At 39.1% G+C, this 16,642-nt stretch overlaps 1 protein-coding gene and 1 long non-coding RNA gene across 7 annotated transcripts in view; one reads left to right on the forward strand and one right to left on the reverse strand.

The window, feature by feature from the left end:
• Nucleotides 1-6,244, reverse strand: part of LOC109730789 (uncharacterized) — a 35,106-nt gene extending 28,862 nt beyond the window's left edge. The window contains exons 1-2 of one of the 2 annotated variants that reach the window (XR_002223834.2): nucleotides 5,642-6,244; nucleotides 1,351-1,418 (exon numbers count right to left, since the gene is read on the reverse strand). This is a non-coding gene — a long non-coding RNA (uncharacterized LOC109730789). Of the gene's footprint in view, nucleotides 1-1,350; nucleotides 3,324-5,641 lie in introns of those variants that run through there. The other variant, XR_012919301.1, reaches the window with a different exon arrangement.
• On the forward strand, nucleotides 331-16,608 carry SRSF12 (serine and arginine rich splicing factor 12). Of its 5 annotated transcripts, XM_076003115.1 has the most exons (6): nucleotides 333-556; nucleotides 9,841-10,179; nucleotides 10,597-10,660; nucleotides 11,071-11,194; nucleotides 11,359-11,500; nucleotides 16,159-16,608. In XM_076003115.1, exons 5-6 carry the CDS (start codon nucleotides 11,370-11,372, stop codon nucleotides 16,526-16,528), a joined length of 501 nt encoding a protein of 166 aa, XP_075859230.1. In that variant the 5' UTR covers nucleotides 333-556; nucleotides 9,841-10,179; nucleotides 10,597-10,660; nucleotides 11,071-11,194; nucleotides 11,359-11,369; the 3' UTR covers nucleotides 16,529-16,608. The 5 variants fall into 5 exon arrangements, with proteins under 5 accessions (XP_020142622.1, XP_075859228.1, XP_075859231.1 ...); XM_020287033.2 differs by lacking the exons at nucleotides 9,841-10,179; nucleotides 10,597-10,660 and adding an exon at nucleotides 9,611-9,715 and having other exon boundaries at nucleotides 331-556; nucleotides 11,091-11,194; XM_076003113.1 differs by lacking the exon at nucleotides 11,071-11,194 and having other exon boundaries at nucleotides 332-556.
• Nucleotides 16,609-16,642: the final 34 nt, after the last annotated feature.

Here is a 16,642-nt window from a genome sequence, read left to right on the forward strand (position 1 = left end):
TAAACAGCCTAACGCTCAAGTCTGCAAGCGCAGGAGGCCTAACGATTGCGAAGGTCTCGAGCGGAGGACGCTGCGGTGCAGGCCCCAGCGGCGGCCGAGCTGCTGCGCGGCCGTCACCCCGACCCACGCCCACCCCAGCCGCGCCACCCTCCCTCCTCTTCTCGCCGACCCCGGGCTCCCCCGCCTCGGCCCGAGCCTCCCTCTGGCCTCCGCCCTCCGGACACAGCGGGACCCCGCCGCCCGGCCCGAGTCCCGCAGAGCCCGGGACCCCCGCCCCGCCCCGCCCGCCCCGCGGTCCGAGCGGCCGGGCTCGCGCCGCGCAGCGCCCCCTGCGCGCGGCGTCTGCGGCTGCGCGCTGGCGGGCCGAGGCGGCGGGGAGGGGGTCGCGCCGGGGGCCGGCGGAGCTCCAGTGGCGGCGGCGGCGGCGGCGGTGAGGGACCGAGCGAGCCCAGCGGCCGCGGGCAGAGGCGGAGGGGACGGAGGCAGCGGTCATGTCTCGCTACACGAGGCCCCCCAACACCTCCCTGTTCGTCAGGAACGTCGCGGACGCCACCAGGTGAGCGGCGGCCGCTGCAGGTCGGGGCGCGGGGGAGGGGCGGGTAACGGCCGCGCCGCGGAGCGGGGCCCGGCCCGGCGGGTCTGCTCGGAGCCGCCCGCCCGCCCGGCGCGGTGTGAGCCCGGGGCTGCGCCGCGCCCCGCGGGACTCGCGTCGCCGCCCCCGCCCGGCCCGGCCGGGTGCCCGGTCCCTGCCCGCCCCTCGCCGCGGGTGCGCCCGCCCGCCAGGGCCCGCGTCCAGCCCCTTTGTCGCCGCCGGCCCGGCACAACCGCGTGTCCCGCCCGCCCTCCAGGATGGAGACTGGAGGGCGACGAGAACGTGCGGCAAAATAATGCGTACCACCTCGGGCCTTGCGATTTCTTTCCCCCCAGTTCTGATCTGCTGCAGATGGTGCTGGTTGAATGTTCTTTATGCGATGGTATCGTAAATACAAAAGATAACTTCAGGGCATGAGATCTGTACGTTTTTCTTTAAAGTTCCGAGTGCAGTATTAATAACGGTTGGGTTGGGCTTCACCTGGTTGATTCTGATGCTCTTAAGTCCTCCCGGTTCCCTGGAGAATTCTTTTTACATAGTGTCTAAACATAGATCTTAAAGAATGACTTCTTCCTGTAGCACTTTTCTTTCTTTCTTTAATGGGGCGGGGTTGGGGGGTGGGCGGTGGGAGGCGTTGTTAGTAGACTTTTCATTTCACTGGGCTTACTTAATTTCCTCCCCCCTCCAACCTTGCTAAGGTGTGCAGTATTACCTTGTTATACACAAGATAAATCTGAAGCTGAGTTTTAATGACTTACCTGGAGCTAGACACGTACAAATATGTGGTCCTCTTGACTCCATAGTCATGTGGAGCATCGTAATTTACCTTTAAAGAATAAATAAATGTTAGGTGTTTTTTATTTGATTGCCACCAATATACATGTCACAACTATAGACTTATTAGTTAACATATCTTAGTTAACATCTAAAAGATGCCTGTGTTTATATTTCTTCTCTCAACATGTTTGTCAGTACATAGAAAACACAAGCACAATTTATGATTTGGGCAGGGTGAAAACAAATCCCATAGTTAAACAGTTTTCACTTGAAAACTGAACAAGCTAAAGCCCCTCCTGTGTGTCTGAAATAAATAAATAAATAGAAACAATTCTAATGGTCACAGGGGCCAGCCACAGTAATATAAAAGAGTGAATTTGTCAGATTATAAGGCACAGTAGCATGAAGTGGACTGTAGCAAATGGAAAAGGACACATGCCATCTAAAAGGAGCAGCATCTGCTACTAAGCTCCAGCTGATAGCTGCCATGCAGGCATTTGGGCTCCTTGTTGCCACATTTTCCTAATTTTCAAGAGAAGTCAGAAATATAGATATTGTGTTTGTAAACTCAAGTTTTAAAATGACATTTAAGAGCTGTAAAATATTTCATGTTTCCAATAATTTCATGTTTCCACACATTCTAACAATGTTTAAACATTGTGCAAGCCAAATAGAACACATCTGCAGGTGATACCTAACCTCTGATATAGGTAATCCACCACTGAGTAACTGAGACTGATAACTAAAATTTATTGATTTCCTTTTCCATTTTTCACCACTTTTTAGTGCTGCTACTAGCAGGCAGTCAAAATCTACAAGGTTATTTTGTCTTAATGAAGTAATAATCACTAACAATTGTTAAATATTCACTATGCCAGGTGCTGTACTAAAAACTTTACATAGCTTATTAAAAGATCTTCTCAATATTCCTATAATGTATGATCTTTATTAACCCCATTTTACAGATAAGAAACTAAGATTTAGGTTAAGTATCTTACCCAAGATTGCATAGCTAGTGTGTGGTGTTATGAAAGTATAATCATCACATGTAACCTGTATTAACAACCTTTTGCTATGAGGTGATATGCAGTGTAAGTTAACTAGCAATATGATACCTAGACATATTTTAAATTAGCTTTAACATTTAGTATGCTTATAAAGAAATCATTGGGATAAAAATGTTAGACATTATAAATGTGGTATAAAATTATATATGTGGCGCATGCCTGTAGTCCCAGCTACTCGGGAGGCTGAGGCAGGAGGATCGCTTGAGCCCAGGAGTTGGAGGTTGCTGTGAGCGAGGCTGACACCATGGCACTCACTCTAGCCTGGGCGACAAAGTGAGACTCTATCTCAAAAGAAAGAAATTAGCCAGACAACTAAAAATAGAAAAAATTAGCCAGGCATAGTGGTGCACACGAGTAGTCCCAGCTACTCGGGAGGCTGAGGCAGGAGGATCGCTTGAGCCCAGGAGTTGAGGTTGCTGTGAGCGAGGCTGATGTCAGGGCACTCTAGCCCGGGTGACAGAGTGAGACTGTCTCAAAAAAACAAAACAAAACTGTCCCCCACCAAAAAAAATAAATAAATAAATAAAATTATATATGTAATATGATTTCAATTATAATCTTATATTGCTTAATAATGGAGATAAATTGAGAAATTTGTCATTAGGTGATTTCATCAGTGGGTGAATACAAATGTATGACCCAGTAAAAGCTCACTGCAGTTTTAGGCTACATGGTATGGCCTGTTGCTCCTAGGCTACAAACCTGTGCAGCGTGTTACTATACTGAATAATGTAGGCAGTTGTAACACATTGTTAAGTATTTGTATATTAAAACATATCTAGGTCAGGCGTGGTGGCTCACGCCGGTAATCCTAGCACTCTGGGAGGCAGAGGCGGGCGGATTGATCGAGATCAGGAGTTCGAAACCAGCCTGAGCAAGAGTGAGACCCCGTCTCTACTATAAATAGAAATAAATTAATTGGCCAACTAATATATATAGAAAAAATTAGCCAGGCATGGTGGCACATGCCTGTAGTCCCAGCTATTCGGGAGGCTGAGGCAGTAGGATTGCTTGAGCCCAGGAGTTTGAGGTTGCTGTGAGCTAGGTCGACGCCACAGCACTCACTCTAGCCTGGGCAACAAAGCGAGACTCTGTCTCAAAAATAAACAAATAAATAAAATAAAACATATCTAAACATAGAAAAGGTACAGTAAAAATATAGTATAAAAAATTTTGAAAATGGTACTCCTGTATAGTACAGCTTCATTATATATAATCTTATGGGACCATTGTCACATACGGGGTCCATCATTGACAGAAATGTTTGTTATGCAGCACTTGACTGTGTATTAAAAAATGAAAGAAAGTAAAAATATAGAAAATAAGTCTAGAAAGAAATTTCATTTGGGTAGGACTTGACTGATTGTCTTCTTTCCTATTTTCAAATATTTTTCAAGTTTTATTTAATAAGGATGTTTTAAAACAAAGACAACTTTTCTTTAAAATGTTTCTTTGAGGTGGCCATTTTAATAAATACTGTAAAGCAGAAGACATTAAAAGATATTATGAATTAGCATAAAATTTGACAGAAATGAAATTGAGCACAGTAACTGAAGAAAATTTTAAAATAACTTGTTAAATTTGTATCATGTTTCTTTCCACTGGTGAAACAAGATGTGCACTAGGAAAAATATTAATACTTTTGCTTTTTTACTGTGTAGAGCTAGAATAATTTTTTTAAATGTCAAATATAGTATACTAATGGAACAAAGTAATGTCTAAATCTCAACTACAGCATTCCCATTTTGATGCATATCTTATGTTGTGGAGGAACCATCAAGATGCTAAACAGTCCTCTGTTGAACTATTTAGTAGCATTCTTTGGTTACAGTGTATTTGAGGGTATGTGTTTTATGGTGATGTAGAAAAAGCATTAAACAAAATTCAGCAACATTCATGATAAAAAGTCTCAATGAGGCCGGGCGCGGTGGCTCACGCCTGTAATCCTAGCTCTCTGGGAGGCCGAGGCGGGCGGATTGCTCGAGGTCAGGAGTTCGAAACCAGCCTGAGCAAGAGCGAGACCCCGTCTCTACTATAAATAGAAAGAAATTAATTGGCCAACTAATATATACAAAAAATTAGCCGGGCATGGTGGCACATGCCTGTAGTCCCAGCTACTTGGGAGGCTGAGGCAGGAGGATCCCTTGAGCCCAGTAGTTTGAGGTTGCTGTGAGCTAGGCTGACGCCACGGCACTCACTCTAGCCTGGGCAACAAAGCGAGACTCTGTCTCAAAAAAAAAAAAAAAAAAAAAAAGTCTCAATGAGAACTAGAAGAGAAGGGAACTTTTTCAGCCTAATATAGGGCATATATGAAAAACCTATAGCTAACATCATACTTAATGGTAAAAGACTGTATATTTTCCCTCTAAGATCAGGAATAAGACAGGGATGCCTACTCTCATAATCTCCATTCAGCATTTTATTGCAAGTCCTAATGAGTGCAAGAAAAAATGAAAAGACAAAAATTGGAAGGGCAGAAGTAAAATTGGTCCCCATTCTTAGGTGACATGTTTACATAAAAGACACCAAGAAATTAACAACAATAAAACTACTATAATAATGATTTCAGTAAATTATCAGGATACAAGATAAATTTATGAAAACTTAATTTCTATATATATAAGAGCAAACAATTAAAAATTATGAGTTTTAAAAACAATTTCATTTATTTATTTTTTGCCCTTCCTGTTCTCCACTTTTTTATTTTTTTTTATTATTTTTTTTATTTTTTTTTTTGTTGTTTCTCTCTTTTCACTTTTTTAAAAATTTCATTTATCATAGCATCAAAAAGCATACTAGGAATAAATGTAACAAAAAATATGCAAAATCCTTTGCACTGAAAAACTACAATATTTTGCCAAGAAAAAGTTTAACAGACCTAAATAAATTTATAGATATACCATATTCATGGATTAGAAGACATTGTTATCAGTTCTCTCCCAGATTGATCTATAGATTTGAGCCAATCCTGATCAAAGCCTTTTTTTAAAAAAATGACAAGTTAATTTTAAATTTATATTGATATGCTAAGGATCTAGAATAGCCAAAATAATCTTGAAAAAGGACACAAGCTGGAAAATTTAAATTTCCTGACTTCAAGACTTACTAAAAAGATACATTAATCAAGATAATGTGGTATTAGCCTAAAAGTAGACTAATAGTTCAGTAGAACAGAACAGAGAGTCCATAAATAACCCACACTTACAGAGTTAATTGATTTTTGACAAAGGCAGCAAAGCAATCCATTGGAGAAGGGAAAGCCTTTTCAACACATAGTACTGGAACACCTGGATATCTGTAGAGGAAAAAAATGAACTGCCTCACATCATAATTTGAGCCTGGTTCATTGATCAAAATGTAAAAAAAAAACTATAAAGCTTTTAAAAGAAACAGAATATCTTTGTGACCTGGGGATAAGCAAAGATTTCTTATAGGACAAAGCAGTTACCATAAAAGAAAAAAATATTGGTAGATTAGATTTCACCAAAATTAAAAAATTTCAAGCTACAAACTGGGAGAAAATACTCACAAAACACATACGTGACAAAGGACTTGTTTCCAGAACTTTTAGAACTCAATAATAAAAAGACAAACATTGTTATTAAAAATGGACAAAAATCTCAAACAGTTCATAAAAAAATGTAGTCGTCCCTTGGTATTATTCATGGGTGTCCCCCAGGGATACCAAAATCTGCAGATGCTGAAGTTCTTTTTTTTTTTTTGGACAGAGTCTCACTCTGTTGCCCAGGCTAGAGTGAGTGCCGTGGCATCAGCCTAGCTCACAGCAACCTCAAACTCCTGGGCTCAAGTGATCCTCCTGCCTCAGCCTCCCAAGTACCTGGGACTACAGGCATGCGCCACCATGCTCGGCTAATTTTTTATAGATATTTTTAGTTGGCCAATTAATTTCTTTCTATTTTTAGTAGAGATGGGTTTTGCTCTTGCTCAGGCTGGTTTTGAACTCCTGACGTTGTACGATCCGCCCGCCTCAGCCTCCCAAAATGCTAGGATTACAGGTGTTAGCCACCACACCCGGTTTGAAGTTCTTGATATAAAATGGCATAGTTCTTACATATAATCTATGCACATCCTCTTGTATACTTTAAATCAGGTCTGTCTAGATTACTTACAATATTTAATACAACATAAATGGTGTGTAAATTGTTGTTATACTGTGTATTTTATTTGTATTGTATTTTTTAAATTAGTTTTTAAAAACATTTTCTGTCTGTGGTTAGTTGAATCCTAGAATACTGAACCTTAGGATTTGGAGGGCGTACTATATACAGTGGCCAATTAGCACATGAAAAAGTGCTCAATATCATTTGTCATTAGGGAAATGCACTTTAAAACCACAGTCAGGTCCCACTCAACATCCACTTGAATGGCTAAAATTAAAAAGGCAAGATACAAGTGCTAACAAAGATTGTCACCACATGGAACTCTTACACTTTACTGATGGAGATATTGAATGGTACAACCAGTGTTGAACAGTACAATCACTTTGTAGAAGTGCTTGGCAGTTGTATAAAAGTAAGTAAATTACATACATCCTCTTTGATCCATCAATTCCACTCCTAAGTGTTTAAATAAGATAAATGGCCTATGAGTCTGAAAAGATGCTGCAACACATTGGTCATTAGCTAAATTAAAATTAAAACTACATTTACTTCATATCCTTCAGAATAACAGGGATCGAAAGATGTTAATGAGAAGGTGGGGCAGTGGGAATTCTAATGCATGTTTTGGAGAGTGTATGTTGGTTGGGTCACTTTGGAGAACGTGTAGTGAAGCTGAAGATAGCCATACCCTCCAGCCCACCAGTTCCTTTGCTAGTATAATAATACATTCCAGAGAGCTCCAGCAGAGCTCTAGGGAGAACATGTACCGTAATGTGCACTGCAGCATAGTTTGCAATTTAAACAAAAATTTTAAAAAAGGAAACATCTTAAATGTTCATCCACATAAAAATATATGAATAAATTGTGGTTTATTCATAAAAATATCATGCAGAGCTAAAATGAGTAAACTAGAGCTACATGGAGAAATCTAAAGGGGGAAAAAGGCAAGATACAAATAATCCGGTACCATTTATGCAAAATTTGTAAAACACCTTTTTGTGGATACATGCATTTGCAGTAAAAATGGAAATGTATAGGAAAATGATGAACACCAATGATTATTTTCTTTTTTCTTTTTTTAATATAACAGAGATTGAACCAATAAAGTAGAAGGCTATCATGTCTCATTTCTAAAAAATACTGAAAATTATAGCAAATATCGGGATAATATAAATCTTGTTGGTGGATGCATAGGAGTTTGTTTTACTATTCTCTATAGTTTTCTGAATGTTGAAGTAGATTACACCAAAAGTGCAAAAATAAATGAAAACAAAACAACAGCTAAGGAATTGGAGATACTGCATGAAAACCAGCTCTTTTGAGAAGATCTGTTTCTTCATACTCCCATCACCCTTAGCTTCTAGGACTCCAAGCCTCTGCAACGCACATTGCTCCAGCCTCCTCCTTTATATTATCTAGGATCCCTTTTCTCTTAGATACCACAATTTGGTTGATGGGATTATTGGTTCAGAAGACATTCATTTGAATTCTAGCTTTGCTACTGGCTGTGTATACCTCTGGGCACAGTAACTTCTCTACCCTCAGTCTCCTTAACTCTTAAATGGTAACAGTGAAGTGTTCTTTAATCATTGATAGACAAATCTATATTGAGTGCTTACTGTGTGCCCAGCAGCTACACTAAATATAGATATGCTGCTGAAAATACCTGCTTTAGCAGTGATTCTCAATCTTTAGTCTTGCCTATGAAACCCTTAAAAAATTAACCTAACTGAGCTTTACTTTGGGAAACACTAATTAGATCCAGAGTTAATGCATCAGGCTGGGGTGTCTGTTTCTGTAACATCCCATTCATAGATGATTCTAATATTTAGGAATGGCTGAGAATCTTTATCCCATAGTCTGTGTTCTATAGGAGCAGGAATTGTGTTTTTCTTGTTCCTCACCATATTCCTAGGGTCTGGCACATAGTAGGTACTCAATAAGTACTTGTTGAATGAATAAGTGAAAGAAAAAGACATCGTTTCTGTCCTTTAAAACTAAAACTCTTGGCCGGGGGTGGGGGGGGGTGGCTCAGGCCTGTAATCCTAGCACTCTCTGAGAGGCAGAGGCAGGCGGATTGTTTTAGCTCAGGAGTTCGAAGACCAGCCTGAGCAAGAGTGAGACCCCATCTCTACTAAAAATAGAAAGAAATTAGCTGAACAACTAAAAATATGTAGAAAAGATTAGCTGGGCATAGTGGTACATGCCTGTAGTCCCAGCTACTTGGGAGGCTGAGGGAGAAGGATTGCTTGAGCCCAGGAGTTTGAGGTTGCTGTGAACTAGGCTGACGCCACGGCACTCTAGCCCAAGCAACAGAGTGAGACTCTGTCTTAAAAAAAAAAAAATTAAGTGGTCTTAGGATGAACAGTGGCTAATATATAATAATAATATATAAATGTACTATAACTGTTCTACTGCTGAATATTTTGTCTCTTCATTTAAATTGTAGCTCCATGAAGGCAAATATGCTATGTATTTTTTTAGCAGTGGTATTTCTTCTGCAGTACCTATCATAGTAGAAGGCATATAGCAGTTTCAAATTAACTGTCAAACTTGAAAATACTATAGCTATTTTGCTTTATGTTTAATAGGAAAATATCCATTTTTTTAAAAGCCTAAGAAATAATTCTAGGACTTCTTTAGGATCTAATTCTTGCTATCTGAAAACAAGATTAACATAAACATAAAATTATAATGAGGCAAATGAATGTGTTCTTAATGAAACAGTTAATTATTAAGTCTTGTAATGGTAATAACTTTCAGAGGTAGATGTGCTGGGTCAGTGTTTCTGGAAATTGACTAACCATAACAACCCCCTGGATTTCCAGTCCCTAATCCAGACTTCCTGAATCAGAATCTCCAAGAGAAGCTTGAGACTCTGTTTTTTCCCTCTCTTCCTTTCAAATCCTTGTGTGATTCTTATGAGAGACAATTTTAGATAATTCTGGTCTAGATAGTGTTCTTTCTTTTGAAGGTTTCAACTGGATTTCTGTAGGCAAAATATTTTAATCTAGCTATTCATATTTCTTTGCCTTATTTCTAAAACACTTCAGGCCTGAGGACTTGCGCCGTGAATTTGGTCGATATGGCCCTATAGTAGACGTTTACATTCCACTTGACTTCTACACTCGCCGCCCAAGAGGATTTGCTTATGTTCAATATCCTTTATTTTACTGTGTGTGTGTGTGATATACTACATACATGTGCTTATACATATGTATTCAGGAACATATGTTATGAGATTAATATTGCCTAATTAAATGTGTTTATTTTTTTATCTCAGAAAATCTAAAGCAGTCCACAGTAGCTGGCAAGCGCCCCCCAGTTTGAACCAACTTGTTAGCTAGAATCCAAGCATAAACCGAGACAAAAGGCACCTAAAGTTCAAGCATCAAGGAGTAAAGAGGGAGGGTGGACACAGATATAAAGACCTGGAAGAGGGGAAGTCTTTATCAAGCAAAAGACAAAGCCAACACCAGGTTGAGACTTCGGCTTTCCTACATTTACTCAGAGTTCCAGAGTCAAAGCCAAGTCTGATTTTGTTGGTTCTGCGTCTCTTATAAAGTCCATCTTGCAAGCCTTAAAGAGTAAAGGTCAAGGTTCAAGATCAAGTGACATTGAGGTAATTGCCAAAGTCTCATGTTGAATTACATTTCTTGAGCTTTTTCTGTTTGCTATTTTTAAAAAAAAAACACAGAGAACAACCTCCTAATATAACAGCTATTTAATCATTTTTATATAGCCAATCCATTATAATTAGGTTTGATATAATCTATATAGATAAGTTTAGTAGGGTATTACAAACCAATATATGTAATTCCAGATGTTTACAGATTACTTTTATGTTCCTTTTATACTTTATATTCCAAGTAGTAAAAACATAAAGGAATGTTTAAAGTGGTAGGTTCAAAGGTAGATATTTTTAAAGGACAAAATTAGTTTTTGTTTTAACTCACTTGTATATGTGCAATTTTAAGTAATTTCTCCTAAATGTCATAATTAAAAAGCCTTTTAATGAAAAAAGTAATTTTAATTTCAGAATAAAGTTTCCTGCATGCTGATATTCAATGAAAAACCTGATGGATCCTTTCTGAAAGAAGGGAGTGAGTCCTAAACAATTCACTTTATTATTTTTTTTTCTTGTAATTCAAAGTTACAGATAAAAAATTCACTTTATTATGCTAGCCAATTTTGGACTTTTTTTTCTGTAACATGTTTCAAATTACACATGCATAATGCAGCTACACATTATATTACATACATTATAAAGGTACAGTTATACATTTTTGTTCTTTCTGTTTTGTTTTGTTTCCTAACCACTACGCTACCAGGGATGTTCCCTCTTCTAAATCATAATGGGACATTTGTTTTCATAATAAAAAGTAAAGGTTTTTTTCTGATTATTCATATTGGAAATGTGAGTTTAATAACTTGAACTTTTTTTCCTATTAATTTCATTTCACATGTAAATAATACTTCAAAAATATTTTTACTTGATATCTGATGTTCAAAGTGTCCTTAACAACTAGTCATATTTGAAGATGTTCGAGATGCTGAAGATGCTCTTTATAACCTCAATAGAAAGTGGGTATGTGGCCGTCAAATTGAAATACAGTTTGCACAAGGTGATCGCAAAAGTAAGTCTGACTAAACATTAGATCTTGTTTATTCAGCAGAATGAGTTTCAGCGATGGCAGGTTTTTTATGTAAAATTCATTTTGAAAATGATACTAGTTATGTGCCTGTTATTGTGGTTTTCAGGTAATGAATTATGTTATAAGTCCAGTTCTTTATATTCTAGCACCAGGCCAAATGAAATCAAAAGAACGTCATCCTTGTTCTCCAAGTGATCATAGGAGATCAAGAAGCCCCAGCCAAAGAAGAACTCGAAGTAGGAGTTCTTCATGGGGAAGAAACAGGAGGCGTTCTGATAGCCTTAAAGAGTAAGTACAAAAAACAAGAGGATTGATAACTTCATTTTCTACTTTTTCTAGAAAACATTTTAAGAGTTTTTAAAAATAAGCCACTTGAATCATTTTGTTTTATATATATAAACAATTTTTGTAGAAAAAAAATGCTCTTCTTTATTTATAAGGTATTGTTATTTAACTTGGGCTTATTGGATACCTTCTGGTGTATTTATTCATGACAGACTTAACTTTGACTTTTTTTTTTTTTTTTTTTTGAGACAGAGTCTCACTCTGTTGCCTGGGCTACAGTGCTGTGGAATCAGCCTAGCTCACAGCAACCTCACACTCCTGGGCTCAAGCGATACTCCTGGCTTAGCCTTCCGAGTAGCTGGGACTACAGGCATGCGCCACCATGCCCGGCTAATTTTTTATTTATTTATTTATATATATATATTTCCTTTTTTTTTTGAGACAGAGTCTTGCTTTGTTGCTCAGGCTAGAGTGAGTGCCCTGGAGTCAGCCTAGCTTACAGGAACCTCAAACTCATGGGCTCAAGCAATCCTCCTGGCCTCAGCCTCCCGAGTAGCTGGGACTACAGGCATGTGCCACCATGCCTGGCTAATTTTTTTCTATATATATTAGTTGGCCAATTAATTTCTTTGTATTTATAGTAGAGATGGGGTCTCGCTCTTGCTCAGGCTGGTTTTGAACTCCTGACCCTGAGCAATCCTCCAGCCTCGGCCTCCCAAAGTGCTAGGATTATAGGTGTGAGCCACCACGCCTGGCCTTTTCTATATATTTTTAGTTGTCCAACTAATTTCTTTCTATTTTTAGTAGAGATAGGGTCTCGCTCTTGCTCAGGCTGGTTTCCAGCTCCTGACCTTGAGCAATCAGTCTTCCCACCTCAGTCTCCCAGAGTGCCAGGATTACAGGCGTGAGCCACTACGCCTGACGTAAACTTAACTTTAACTTTTTAAGTGGGAAGATAATATATACCAAAGAAAAGGGAAAATACAGAAATACATACACTCAATAAACAAGGTGACTAATTTTAGGTAAATTTTCTTAAATGAGCCCAACAGTTTGGAATCTTAAGTCCTAAAAGTGATTAAACTCATAAGAAAACTCACTGGTGAAGCCGGGCGCCATGGCTCACCTCTGTAATCCTAGCACTCTGGGAGGCCGAGGCGGGCGGATTGCTCGAGGTCAGGAGTTCAAAACCAGCCTGAGCAAGAGTGAGACCCCCGTCTCTACTATAAATAGAAAGAAATTAATTGGCCAACTAATATATATAGAAAAAATTAGCTGGGCATGGTGGCGCATGCCTATAGTTCCAGCTGCTCGGGAGGCTGAGGCAGGAGGATTGCTTGAGCCCAGGAGTTTGAGGTTGCTGTGAGCTAGGCTGACGCCATGGCACTCACTCTAGCCTGAGCAATAAAGCGAGACTCTGTCTCAAAAAAAAAAAAAAAAGAAAAAGAAAACTTTCTGGTGAAAGGAGGTTGACTAAAGTTAATATAAATCAATTTACTTATAAAAGGTAAATTATTATCAAGAATAAATTCCAAGTATGGCAGTATCAAAGAAGACATAAAAATAGTAATTTTGGGGGGAAGAGATATTTGCAAGTGATCTGTTTTTGCTAGCCAGTGGTTGGTTTCTATTAGAATAATAGCAGATCACAGTGGAAACTAATTAAATGATGAAGCTATTGAAATAACAACTGACATTGTATTCGCATGCCTAAATTCTTAAACATTTACAGTATTTATCTTGAGTTTTCCTTTTTTTTTTGAGACAGAGTCTCATTCTGTTGCTCGGGCTAGAATGCTGTGGCATCAGCCTAGCTCATAGCAACCTCGAACTCCTGGGCTCAGGTGATCCTTCTGCCTCAGCCTTCCGAATAGCTGGGACTACAGGCATGCGCCATCATGCCCGGCTAATTTTTTCTATATATTTTTAGCTGGCCACTGCGCCTGGCCTCTTTCTTTCTTTCTCTCTTTCTCTCTTTCTCTCTCTCTCTCTTCTTTCTTTCTCTCTTTCTCTCTTTCATAATGCCATTCAGTTGCTTTCTCTTTTCTTCTTTTTTCTTCTCCCCCACCCCAAGCCATCCCCCAGAAGCCTTGAGAAAGTGGACTCTCTGTTGCTTTCTGATATCCATTGTTATCTGTTGATCTTATTGTTGTTCCTTTGAAGGTGGTAGAACTTTTATTCTCTGGCAGCTTTACAGATTTTCTCTTAGACTTTGGTTTTCAACAGTTTCACTGTGATGTGTCCAGAGTAGTTTTCTTTTGTGTTTATTCTACCTGGGGTTTATTGTGCTTTTTGAAGTTGTGAGTTGATGCCTTTGTTGATGCCACTTTCTCTTCACATATTGTGTCTGCCTTATTCAGCCTTTCCTCTTGGCTGTGTGATTATGCACTACATGTATCTTATACTCTGTTATGGATTTCTTAAAATCCTTTTCTCTCATTGTTTCAGTAGGATGTTTTCACTATTTCCTCTACTTTCTCCAGATTGCTGTTAAGTCCATCTAATGTCTTTTTAATTTCAGATACCATTTATTTGCAGTTCTAAATGTCCATTTTTTCTTTTTGTAGATTCCAGTGTTCCATTGAAATTCTCCATCTTTTCATGTTTTATCTTTTCCTCTTATTTTCTTGACTATATTACTCATGTTAATTTTTTAAATTCCTGTTTGATAACACCAATACTCAAATCACTTTGGGAATGTTTCATCTATAGTTTTCCCTAGTTTTTAGCCATTTTTGCCTGTTTTTTCACATACCTCATAATTTTTTTATTGGATGTTGGACATTGTGAATGAAAAATTATAGAGGCTCTGCATGATGTTATCATCCTCCAAAGAAAGTTATTTTCTTCTAGCAGGCAGAATACTGGCAGATCACCTTGATTCTATTAAGGCTTAGTTTGAGACATTGTTAAATTTGATCTGTTTTGGTTTTGTATTTATTCCCAGGCCATGGACTTACCCTTAGGATGTCGCCCTTCTGGGTTGTTAATTGAAAGCCTGGGTGGTTGCCCAAAGCACCTTGTGTGGGCTAGAACTCCAGCCTCTCTCCCCAGCACTATGTGTCTGATAAAGTTTAGCTCAGTTCTTGAATTTCCCAATTGCTCTTTTTGCTGGCCTCTTGGAGTCTCATCCCATACACGCACAATTAGAAGATGGCCAGTGACTTTAAGGAGAATTTATAGGCAGATCTTAGGGGTTTCTCTTGGTCTATATAATCCCCTCATCTCTCAAGTCCCAGACATTTTGGTAACCCTGAATTCTAACTTCTGTCTCTTCAGCTTAGTCAAATAGCCATTTTCTGGTTGGGCTTAATTCCCTCATACTGTCTTTAGAAAATGGACTTAGTAAAAGAGCCAAGGATTGTAGCCCCTCATGCTCTGTTTGTGTTAGTTATTCTCCAAGGCCTTCAAACAGTTGTTTTATAAATGTTTGTAGCTTTTTTGTGTAGCTATTTTCTTTTCTTTTTTTTTTTTGAGACAGAATCTTACTCTGTTTCCCTGGGCTAGAGTGCTGTGGCGTTAGCCTACCTCACAGCAACTTCTCAAACTCCTGGGCTCAAGTAATCCTTCTGCCTCAGCCTCCTGAATAGCTGGGACTACAGGCATGTGCCACCATGCCCTGCTAATTTTTTCTGTATGTTTTTAGTTGGCCAATTAATTTGTTTCTGTTTTTAGTAGAGATGGGGTCTTGCTCTTGCTCAGTCTGGTTTCGAACTCTTGACCTCAAGCAATCCGCCTCGGCCTCCCAGAGTGCTAGGATAACAGGCGTGACCCATCACGCCCCGCCTATGTAGCTATTTTCTATGGGAAGATTAGTCTAGTACAAGCTGCTGTATCATGGCAGGACCCAGAAGTTCTGCATCTAGGTTTTTGTTTTTATGAGCATTATTTGATAAACTTTATTTTTTAAAATTTTTTTTCATAAATTTTTTTTTTGCATACTTCAGAATATTTGATAAACTTTAAATAATTGTTTTCCTTCTCTTCTCTCTCCTTCTCTTTTCTTTTTTTTTGACAGAGTCTGGCTCTGTTGCCGGAGCTATAGTGCCATGGTGTCAGCCTAGCTCATAGCAACCTCAAACTCTTGGGCTTAAGCAATCCTCCTGCCTCAGCCTCCTGAGTAGCTGGGACTACAGGCACACATTGGCATACCTGGCTAATTTTTTCTATTTTTAGTTGCCCAGCTAATTTCTTACCTATTTTGATAGAGACGGGGTCTCGCTCTTGTTCAGGCTGGTCTCTAATCCTGACCTCAAGTGGTCCTCCCACCTCAGCCTCCCTGAATGCTAGGATTACAGACGCGAGCCACCATGTCTGGCCTCTCTCTCTCTTTTGATCTTTTTTTCCTTCAGATTTTTGTATCTCATAAGAGTTGTCAACCCAGACTAAATATGCAGGACATTTTCAGAACTGATGCATATAAGATATGTCTAGCAAGTAAAAAATCTTTTGGTCATATATTCTAGTATAACAAATATTATAAACTTGATACTTATGTTTGAACCAAAAGCATCCATAATAAATTTAGAACTATTTTTTTTTTAGCTTATCTAGTAACAACATAACTAATGTTATGTAAAGTATGTAAGTTCCTGAAAGTGTTGTTTCCTGATCTCTTGTTTTGTATGAAATATATGCTCTAACATTGTGGATGTTTGCAGGTCTCGACACAGGCGATTTTCTTATAGCCAGTCTAAATCTCGTTCCAAATCACTACCAAGGCGGTCTACCTCAGCAAGGCAGTCAAGAACTCCAAGAAGGAATTCTGGTTCTAGAGGACGGTCAAGGTCCAAGTCCTTACAAAAGAGGTCCAAGTCAATAGGAAAATCACAATCAAGTTCACCTCAAAAGCAGACTAGCTCAGGAACAAAATCAAGATCACATGGAAGACATTCTGACTCCATAGCAAGATCCCCATGTAAATCTCCCAAAGGGTATACCAATTCTGAAAGTAAAGCACAATCAGCAAAACAGTCTCATTTTCGGTCACATTCCAGATCTCGGAGTTACCGTCATAAAAACAGTTGGTGAACAGCAACAGAAGAGCCCTATGTAGTCTTTAATATAAGTTATTAAACCTCTCATTATGTTAAATAAAAATTCTTCAAGGTTTACAGAAAATGTGAATTGATATTAGTTACTTTG

Source organism: Microcebus murinus, chromosome 5 (assembly GCF_040939455.1).
Source record: "Microcebus murinus isolate Inina chromosome 5, M.murinus_Inina_mat1.0, whole genome shotgun sequence".
Taxonomy (NCBI): Eukaryota; Metazoa; Chordata; class Mammalia; order Primates; family Cheirogaleidae; genus Microcebus; species Microcebus murinus.